Raw genomic sequence first — 10,986 nt, forward strand, 5'->3', positions numbered from 1 at the left:
TGTGTGCACATGTATAAGTGTGCATGTATGCATGCAAGTGTTTGTGTGTGTGTGTTTGCACATTTGTGTGTTTCATAGGTGTGTATACCTTAGGACATTGCTTGCGTGCATATTTGTGTATAACATGCATGTGTATCTATGTACCTTTATGTAGGTGTGCATACATGTGTGTATGTCTATGATTGTCATGTACATGTGTAGAAACATTTGTGTAGTTCGTAAGTATGTGTATGTGAGGCACCATGCAAGGACTACTATGTGCAATAATGGTGTGGCTTGTGGAATTTACGCGTTAATTCTGCCACTAGAGCAAGTTAAGCATAGTTTGTGTCTTACTTCAAAGGAGGTTACATCTTTTTAGGAAGGTTAGAGATATGTAACCCTTCAAATGAAAGGGGGTTATATCTCTTTAAATAGAAAAGGGAGATATTGTAAGATTTTCCAAATAAAAGTTGGCCAACATTTCAAATCAAAGAGAGTCATATATCTTTACATAGAAAAGGGAGATCTTGTAAGACCTTCAAAATAAAAGTTGGCTTTGAGGCCTTCAAAATAAAAGGCAGATCGCATATGCTAAGGTGGGAACGCCATGGTGGCACAATATTTTGCTGCTTATGATGAACTGGATGTTGTCGGGTAGGCTTCAAAGCCGGGGATGGTGGGCTTCGAAGGCAAGGACAGCAACTCAGACTGGCCGAGCAACATAGAGCCTACCTCAGACATGCTGGGACGGACGTTTGGCACAGTTTGTATGCACAGAAGAGCCACATGCACCACGCGAACTACCTGATCTGCATTCTCGATGCCGGACTTGCCCATCTTCCGATCCAATAACTCGTGATGTTGTCTCCTTTCAAACACCGCCCATGCCTGCAACTCATCATCGTCATCATCAAAGATCCATGACGATGCCATACAAATTAAATACCAGAAATCCATCCGATTTAACAGGCAAGGATTCCCATTACCCATTCGAGCAAATGCTGCTTCTCCGGCAGCAAGGTCTGATCTATGATCCTTCTTCCAGTCACGATCTCCAGCACAAGTACACCGAAGCTGTAAACATCTGCCTTCTCCGTGAGCTGTCCGCCAATGGCGTACTCAGGTGCCACATAGCCCCTTTCTCAATGGGAAACATATAAATAAGTAAGCCTTCTCTGCACAAACAACAACGAGGTAGAATTGAAAAGAAGAGGGAAGAGGGTAATAGCTCACCGGGTTCCGGCGACAGTTGTAATGACGTGAGTGACATCGTCCGAGAAGAATCTTGCCAGGCCGAAATCAGCAATTTTGGGGCTGAAATTGCTGTCTAGAAGGATGTTGCTGGCTTTGATGTCTCTGTGCACGATCTTGACGTGGGAATCTTCATGGAGATAAGACAGGCCCCGGGCTATGCCCGCGATGATGTCGAACCGAGTTCTCCATTCTAACTTCCGTGGTGGATCTGAGCCTGCATGGGCAAGTGTGCCTACTCCGCATGTAAAAAATTTTCAATTGTATGTATCCAAAGAACTAAAGCGGGACAAGGATTGAGAGGATTTACCGAATATGAACAAGTCTAAGCTGCAGTTCGGGAGATACTCGTAGACGAGCAGGCGTTGTGAGCCTTCCACACAGCATCCCAGCAGTTGGATGAGGTTCCGATGCTGGACAGTGGTGATGAGGTTGACCTCAGAGAGGAACTGTGATGCGCCCTGATGGCTCTCGGCAGAGAGCGTCTTGATGGCAACCTCCTGCCCGGAAGTGAGGCGTCCCTGGGCACAACATTAACAGCATAGCGTGAGAGGCTATTATAATTTATATATCGGCCAGAACATGAGAGAGAGAGAGAAGCACCTTGTAAACAGGGCCGAATCCTCCCTCCCCTAGCTTGTTCTTCGGATCGAAGTCGCCTGTTGCCTGTCGGAGCTCATCAAGAGTGAATTTTGTTGCTCCCTGCTGGAAGCGGTAAGGCAGGCTCGAAGACTTGTCTGCACACTCGACAAAGTATCTATAGCTCAATAGAATATAAATTAGGAATACAAATTTCATATGTACACACTCGAGAAAGTATCTATAGCTTGTTGTCGGAAAGACGTCTGCAGGAGCTGCAGCGCCTTACCTCGAGTTACAACTGTGACCTGGTTTCGGACTCGGCGTTTCCGGAAAAGGAGGACGGCCGCAGCCACAGCAGCAGCGAGGACGAGCACGCCCGCTACAGTACTTCCCACCACGACAGGAACGGAGGTGGAAGACGTTTTCTTCTTTGGCTGATTGAACAATAAAGCTGCTGGCGGGGGAGAAGGTGCCGGAGAGAGGGCTGTGGTATTAGCTGGGGAAGGCGCAGGGGATACGGATGCATTAGGCGCTACGGCAGTAGACGAGGCGTTGAAGAGGACTATGGGGCTGTTGGAGAAGAGGTAGTAGCAGGTGACGAAGTAGACCTCGCCGTCGAGGGAGTTGTTGCAGAAACCGGAGAACTGAGAGAGGCAGGAGGCGCACTGGGAGGGGGAGATGTAGCCCACGCACTGCGCGAGTGCGTAGGCGGTGGTCTGGCCGCTGCCACGTGTGGCGGCCCAGAAGCGGCCGGAATGGGAGGGGGCCTCCCGGGAGGTGAGGTTGAGGGCGGCGCGAAGATTAGCGCTGTAGAGCTGACCGGAGCGGGAGCTGCTGTTGTAGGACGTGGGGGAGCAGTTATTTGTCACGAGCCCGATGTCGGGGCCGACCAGGAAGTTGGAGTGCTCGTAGCGCAGGTAGCAGCCCTGCAGAAGGATGCGCATGCCTATGGTCGGCCCGCAGGAGGCCGAAGCCAAGATCGTCGACACGCAGTAGCGGCACTGCGCCGGAGAGACGTCGCCCCTGCACTGGTACATCCCATACACATCCGACACGTTTGACGAAGCGGATGTCACTGAGTGGTTCCCATAGAGAGACGTCGACGAGTCCTGCCGCAGCGCGCCCATCACTTCGTTGAGGTTAACCGCGAACGTGCTGTTGCTCGCGAAACTGGCCGTGTTGCAGAGCCCGTAGACCCAATCCGTAAGAGCTGACTGAGCTTGTAGCGTGAATTGCCTGGAACAACAGCACAGAACAAGAACAAACAGGAGGAGCACCGATCCCGGCCAGCCATGCTGCAGTGCTCCTGCCATAGACGATCACGGAACTTTCATGGAGTGGAATGGGTTTCCTACGACTTGTTTGTTGACTTGACAAGAATGGCCTCTGTGGCCAGGGTGCCTGAATTCCTTGCATATTCGATGGACATCAAACATCCTACTGGATCAAGCGTCTACTCTCGAGTCTCCAGAGTCTTCAAAGCAAACTTCAAAGCATAGGACGCAAAATTTCATTTTTAAAACCAACAGTACAACCTACAAAAGATCAAGAATATTAGCATTACGACTCCATTTCATGAATAAATGTGGAATTGATTCTAGTTCCTTTTTGCACTTCGGGCATAGCCCATCAGCCCTCAAATTTGAAGGGTACCATGTCTTTTCTTTTTGAAGGGCAAAACTGAGTTTGCACTTCAAAAATGATGCTAAAAATATGGAATAACCTTCATTAGATAAGTACATTTTTTATGAGCATTTCTAAGTTGAAGGATGTTTTTTAATAGTTTACTTCAACTCTCATATATTGTAGTATAAGAGTAGAATAGTCGAATCCACATATAACACAAGTAAAGTTGGATTAGATTATATATTCAATTGAGACTTTCCATAATGAAATCAATTTTAAAAATTGATTTGAAGCTTAAACTATTTTAAATTGCTTAGATATCGTACAAATAAGAAATAATGCTTCTAAAAGTACTACATACTATGTATTAAAAAATTGAAGCATGTTGATAAGCACTACATTATAGCATTTGAATATGTAAGTAAAGTAGAAAGTCATATTTTTGACAACATGTATTAAAAAAGTCAAAGGAAATAACCAGTCTATGTATAACACAAACTAGATTTAGATGCAAATCGTGCATGCAATTAAACATGACATATGCACTTTAAAATCAAGGATTATATTGAAGTTAAAATTATTGTCCTTTATGGCAACCCTATACATGATTTGTATAACACTAATAATTCTACACTTCTCATTGTCTACCATAAGTTCCACATGCTTTTCAATATGCTTTACATTTTAACCAGACATAAAGCTTTTGCACTGAATTGCTAACTTATGCGACTCGGAGGCATTATGGATAGCCAATGCTTGCTTTTGAATGGTAGTTGGCATGTTCAATGAAGTGCAAATTGAGCACTTCACTCTCTCCTTCCCCAACTCTGAGGCTTTATCTTTATTTAAACAATACAAGATAAGTGTGGAGCTTCAAATTGGATTCTCTATAAAGACTCTTCGCAGTGACAATGGTGGTGAATATGTATCCAATCTATTTGATGACTTCTGTAAGAATCAAGGTATTCATCATGAGTTTACAGTTCCTTATTCTCCTCAGCAAAATGGTGTTGCTGAGCTCAAAAATCGCATAATTCTTAATGCTATACGTTGCATGCTTATACACTCTAGTTTGTCTCGAAAGTTTTGGACTGAAGCACTTCTAAAAGTCGTTTATAACAATATGGACAGGGAAGACACCTTCAGTCTCTCACTTTCACACATTTGGCTGCATTGCTTATATTCATGTGCCCAAGGACACTCGACATAAGTTGGATCCTCTAGGTTTGAAGGTTATTTTTCTTGGTTATTCAGATCATTCCAAAGGTTACAAATTTTATGATCCTTCTACTCAAAAGGTTATCATTAGTCGTGATGCTATATTTGATGAGAAGACTATGGGTAGCACATGGTCGTCAGATGTTTCAGATGATACACAGTCTTTGCTTAGTGCATTTCCTTACTTGCTTTGTGAGTCTACTAATTCTGATGATCATAAATCTCCTTCACCTCCAAAGAAGATTGATGAAAATTTGGAGATATATGCCGATCTTCCTATTGAGATAGAGCACGGATTCTATTCTATTGAATATGATGTCTTTGATGATGCTATGTATGTCCAAGAGGATCCTTCTTTAATATCCAAAGGTACATGAATTCTTACTGAACTCCCCCCGAATCGTGTTCCTATCAAATATAAGTGGGTTTATAAAACCAAGACCAAAGCTAATGGCTCGTTTGATAAGTTCAAAGCACGACTTGTTGCAAAAGGTTACTCGTAGATTGCAGGAGTAGATTATCAAGAAACATTTTCTCCCGTTGTGCGCTCCACAACTGTTCGTATGCTTTTGACTTTTGCAACACTATTTGATCTAGAAATTCACCAAATGGATGTTAAAATAGCTTTTCTCAATGGAGATCTTGAAGAAGAAATCTATATGGAGCAACCTGAAGGTTTTATGTTGCAGGAAAGGAGCATCTTGTATGCCAACTTCATCGTGCATTATATGGATTGAAGAAAGCCTCTCGTGCTTGGTATATTAAGATTGATCAGTTCCTCACATCTAAAGGTTTTGTTGCATGTTTTGCTGACCCAAATTTTTACATCAAAAGGGAGGACAAATGTTTTATTATTCTTGCTCTATATGTTGATGATACTATTCTTATGTCAAATAATATTGCTTTCTTGGATGCTATGAAGAAGCTTTTATCGACTGCATTTGAAATGGTGGATCTTGGTGAGATACATTCTTGTTTGGGAATTCAAGTTCAACGACACCGGCAACAAGGCATTCTTCTTCTTCGCCAGACAAAGTTTATTAATGATATTGTTAAGAAGTTTGGGTTGACAAATGCGCACTCTGTCAACACTCCCATTCTTTCGAGCTTTACCAAGGGTACATCTACAACATGCAATGAAGAATCAGCCATTCATCAACCTTTTGCTAATCTTGTTGGTTGTCTTCAATTTATTGGTTTAAACACAAGACCAGATATTTTATTTGTAGCTAATATTTTGGGATAGTATATTTCTTCCCCTTCCACTATTAATTGGAGTGCTGCAAAACGTATTCTTAAGTACCTCAAGGGTACTAAGGAGTTTGGTCTTATTTATCGTCGTCGAGAGGATTCTTCTTTATCTTCTTTAACTTCTCTTGACCTTATTGGATATACAGATGCTGATTGGGCAAGTTCACACTTATCCATGCGATCTACAAGTGGGAATTGTTTCTTTGTAAATGGATGTTTGGTTTCTTGGTCCAGCAAGAAACAACGATGTGTTGCGATTTCTACAACTGAGGCCGAATATGTTGCTGCATCATTAGCAGCTCGGAGCTAGTTTGGCTTTGACAACTACTTGCAGATTTGGGACATCCTTCATCATCTAGTACACCTCTTCGATGCGACAACCAAAGTGCTATTAGTCTTACCAAAGACTATATACAACATAGTAAATCAAAGCATATTGCTATTCATTATCATTATATTTGACATGAAGTCAAGAAAGGTTCCATTATAGTGGAGCATTGTCCCAGTGATCAAATGGTTGCAGACATCTTCACAAAAGCTCTTAGTGAAGCTCGTTTTAGTTCATTAAGACATGCACTTGGTATTGTTCCAAGTTCTTGTCTCATTGATTGAGGCATGTATCATTGTATTCAAGAAAACTTTATAGTAAATCATTTTTGTATCGTAGGTATATGTAGGGGCTCAGGTTTTTCCCTTGTTCTTCCCAAGGGTTTTTCCACTCGCAGCCAGAGACCTTTGTTTGAGTGGAGATATTACAACTATATATATCATCTCTCACTTGACTTGGGTCTCACCTATATATACTAGCTCTACATCAATATGAATCATTCTTTGGGAGCATGTCTTGTGTATCTCTCTCGTACTCTCTCTCTCTATCAACAAAATCAATTATGAAATCCAACACAAGAAGACGCCTCAATGAACCCAGCCAACAAAAAAAACAAATATGCCTCATAAATAATATTACGATGGCTTGATCATAATATTATTTCCTGCATTATATTTGATTTAGCATTTCCAATTCCATTTAATGCATCAAAGATCGCATTGATTTTGCAACGGCAAGACAAATCGCAAAAGCCTTAATCGGTAGACAAAGAACGCGCAAGAAGGAGCATGATATTGAGTAAGTTAAGTATCAACGAGTATGGCATGACTTTATAAACTAGATAAGTCATGAGGTAACTTGGCCAAAAACTACCAGATGAAGTCGTTTTGAAGAAAAAAAGACGTTTTTGAAAAAATAGACAAAAAATCATGATGTGATTTATGCCTGGAGGGAGATAAAGTATTTTAAAATCATCCCCATGCCACCATCCAACAGGTAGACAATCAAAAAGTATTTTCTATCAAGCTTACTTAGCTCTTGACAAGTAGCCAAAAGAATGAGTGACTCCATGCTTCCCCCTCATAGCTATAAATACAACCCCTCTCCTTCACAAGGAAAGCAAGAAGGAAGACCTCCTAACGATGGAAAAAAATTTCTACATCTCTTTTCAATTCTAGCTTGAGCCTTGAAGAAGGAAAATACCCCTCTTCTACCTCATTTCCATTTTCTCTATCCCCTGCTACATCTTTCTTCCATACAGCCATATCACTAAGCAAAACGCTGAAGAAATTTTTCTAGACAACCACCAACTCTCCTTGAGCTACCACGTTAATTTCACCTGACATCCATGGCTCCACAAGGTCGCAAAAATTCAAGAAGCCCATTTGAAGCAAAAAAAGCAAAAAACGCGATCGATGGAGAAAATGACGCGGTAGGAATTGGCGAAACCCCCGTTACTACAAACCTGATAGAGGTAACATCTTGTCGGTTAAAAAATATATATATATTTTATAAGCTTATCCCTATATTTGGCTTTAAATTATTAAAACACATTTTAAAGAAAATGCATATGAATTGCCGCTTAGGAAAATGACCTAAGAAATATAATAATAAACTATTCATTGAAAAATTTCTTTTACTTGAAAAATGATTATATGTCTATCATGAAGAAAATATCATAATTATGGTTTATTTCATGATATTTATTGTTATTTTGTTAATGATGCATGTGATTATAATAACTTAAAAAATGTAGATATTGTTAGGCAAGGAAATATGTTATAAATTTTTCTTGAAATTGACTATCTCTATTTCATTTTGCTAATGATAAATAGATGCATATGAGTCTTATAATAATTTATAGAAAATCATTTAGATAATATCATGAAATAATCAATGCATTAAAACAACAAAAAATTGTATAAGAAAATATATACTAGATGCATATAAATTAGGTGCGTAGCAATATAATTCGATGTCTGAAAGATGAAAAAAATTACACTTATGATTATTGCATTGCTTAGAATAAAGTTTTCAGAAAAACAATTAGCATTGAATTTATGACATAGCTAAATGAAAATTGATCTTCCTAGATAATGTTGAAAGTTCGACAAATGGTTGGACATCGTCGATTAAACCATAGAATACGAGCATAATAAAATAAAAATTATTTTCTTGTTGAAAACACACACCATGTTAATATTAATGGTTATATTAGTGAGAGCGTCAATATCATGAGTCGACCCACATATGAATCAACGAGAAAACCTTACCTAAAATATCGAGGATGTTGAAGTAAAAATAACTATAAAATACTCGACAATCCTAAAACTATCAGTATCAAAAAATTAAATAAATATCGAAAGTTTATAATAAGACTTATTGGACATTGATAAGACTTTGTCGATACAATTTCTAACGTCTAAACAGACTTGGAAAGGCATTTGAAATTTTGCTAAGTGTGGGTTAGGGCAGGGCAACGCATGAATTTCTTGCCATAGGTAAAAATTCCTATATTATCTTTTAGGGCGAAAATACCAAGTTTTCATAAGGATAAAATAGACTTCAGATTCACGAAATAACTTGCGGATTCGGAAAAAAGAGTTGCAAGTAGGAAGCGAAACCCTAAGAATAAGGTTGGATCTTAAAAGAGAAACCCTAGAATTGGGTGGGGCTGCTTCCTATGCTAAAAACACTTTTGCTGCCATTTCTTTTTTTAATTTGTGCATGTATTGATGGTTGCACAAGAATGATTAATTATGCTTGTAGCAATTAGGTCTGATTGTAAATATATAATCAGGATAATAAGAGGAAAGATCGCACTATGCCTCCCCCATGGCTAGACGCAGAACCTTACTCCAAGGGGGATTGTTTTGTACTGCCATGAGGAGCTTTGGACCGGCCCCGATGGTGAGAGGTCGCTCGGTGAGAAATCCATTAGGCAGGAGGAGGCAGGAGTGCTAGGGGGCTCTGGCCATAAATCTCTCTATCGCTCTTAGGAATTGCTTGACCCTCATGCTAATTAGGATGGGATCTTGGAGTCCCCGATACTAGTGAAGAGACAGAAATCTTGGAGGGTTTGCTTTCTTTTGCATAGACAGAAGGGATTTTCTGATGAACAGAGGTTTTATCTTCTACATAGGTAAAAGGGAAAAAGCGTTGTAAATAAATTTTGTAAAATAATAAATAAATATTTTTTGGCAAAATATTGTTTTTCTCTATCTTTGTGTTGTGTCGTAAAATTATGCAAAGGAACTTATGATAATGGGTTAATTAACGAAGCTACTTTTATATGTCATAACTTAATGTGATAGGTAATTAGAAAACTAAATAAAACCATTTGTGGGAAGCGGGTGGGCCCTGACCGCGGATCCGTCCTACGGATGGGTGGTCCCGGTAAGCAAGGAGCTTCTTTCAAGAGATTGAATGAAACGTTAATTAGGAGAAATTAGGTAGAGCCAAGGATTGACTTACCTAGGGTCGGGTCTTAAAACCTTGATCAATAATTATCTTAGGAAAAAGGTACAACGATTGTGCCAGAACTTTGTTAAGGTTCCCTGAATCCTAACTAGTTCCTGGAAAAAAGCGTTGCACTCCATGAACCAAGGGTAACTATGATCGCTCCAATTGGACAAGAAGCCCTTGTGGGACACCTACAATGGACCTAGTTGATGTATCAAGACCTCAGTTATCAAATTAGGACCCCGAGCTTGCAGGTTGATCCTCATGGGGATGGCCAGTACCTTCTGTTACGGGGTGGAATCTGGGAAACCTAGACGGCAGACCCTGTGCATTCTCGCGAGTGCCGGGCGAAGCCATCTAGGATAGTTCCCCGATGGACCACTAAAACGTGCCAGTAGGGAACTGTTAGGTAGGCACGGACAAGTGCTTTGTGTCTAATGTAAAGACACTAATGTAAAGACACCCCCTAAGGAACCTCGTCTTCAAGTGGTGAAGGCCCTTTCAAATTCGGAGATTAACAACTTTTTGGAGGGGAAGTTACACATCAATGGTGTGAAGTATTGGCGAGAGGCTAAATATGGTGATACCCTTCAACTACTACTAGCAAGAAGACTCAAATTAATTGAGAAGGTAGCTATCAAAGCCTATGAACTTTACAAGGCTGATGATGGTCACACTAAAGCTAGGCTAATCTCACTGGTGAGCAAATCCTTCACATCTCTCGAGTGGTGGGATGTAAGAGGCCAGAGCTTCAACAACACCCTTCATGAAAGTTTGTAGTGGAAATTTGTAGTTAATGCATAAATGAATAATCTTATTTTCTACAACTTTCAATCGGTTCAAAAGATTAGGGTGGATGTTTGCATTAGTATAAATATACATTTTTAGCAAAGGTTGGTCTTTTATTTTGGAGTTGAGAGGTTGAGAGAGATATTGTTGTCCCGTGACCCCATAATATTCCCTATTTTGGATTGTAACATCTCAATTAATGTGCACATATTCATTCTACTCTAAGTACATCCCATGAACCATAGGGATTTGTATAGACCTATTCGTCCTCTTACTGGATAAACCGTGCACATAATAGATAGCAAAAAGCTCAGGTTTCAAAATATCATAAGGGAATTATTGGGCCCTTGCAGTCTTGCACTCAGATTAATGCATCTAGAATCCATTTATTCTACCCTTAATAAGATATGACTTGGGCCTAGACGTGTTCATCTTTGTTTTGTATTGAGCTAGATCAACATCTTCCTATCATGGCTTTTACAAGATTTTTTGGGCAA

At 40.2% G+C, this 10,986-nt stretch overlaps 1 protein-coding gene across 1 annotated transcript; it reads right to left on the reverse strand.

Moving 5' to 3' along the window:
* Positions 1-307: 307 nt before the first annotated feature.
* On the reverse strand, positions 308-3,321 carry LOC148021312 (cysteine-rich receptor-like protein kinase 2). The gene is made up of 6 exons (XM_087699191.1): positions 2,102-3,321; positions 1,837-1,970; positions 1,544-1,754; positions 1,216-1,468; positions 969-1,119; positions 308-870 (listed from the first exon to the last, which is right to left on the reverse strand). The coding sequence occupies exons 1-6, from the start codon at positions 3,126-3,128 to the stop codon at positions 613-615; spliced, it is 2,034 nt and encodes a 677-aa protein (XP_087555317.1). The 5' UTR covers positions 3,129-3,321; the 3' UTR covers positions 308-612.
* Between the last annotated feature and the right edge of the window lie 7,665 nt (positions 3,322-10,986).

Source organism: Lygodium microphyllum, chromosome 18 (genome assembly GCF_053477565.2).
Source record: "Lygodium microphyllum isolate KBCC chromosome 18, Lygodium_microphyllum_v1.1.10, whole genome shotgun sequence".
Lineage (NCBI taxonomy): Eukaryota > Viridiplantae > Streptophyta > Polypodiopsida > Schizaeales > Lygodiaceae > Lygodium > Lygodium microphyllum.

Bases quoted from the DNA above. Each gene is read 5' to 3' on its own strand.
- LOC148021312 (XM_087699191.1), bottom strand. From the start codon at position 3,128: ATGGCAGGAGCACTGCAGCATGGCTGGCCGGGATCGGTGCTCCTCCTG. The intron at 1,971-2,101 runs GTAAGGCGCTGC...TCGAGTGTGCAG, and splicing joins GGTCACAGTTGTAACTCGAG to ACAAGTCTTCGAGCCTGCCT. The intron at 1,469-1,543 runs GTAAATCCTCTC...CATGCGGAGTAG, and splicing joins CTTAGACTTGTTCATATTCG to GCACACTTGCCCATGCAGGC.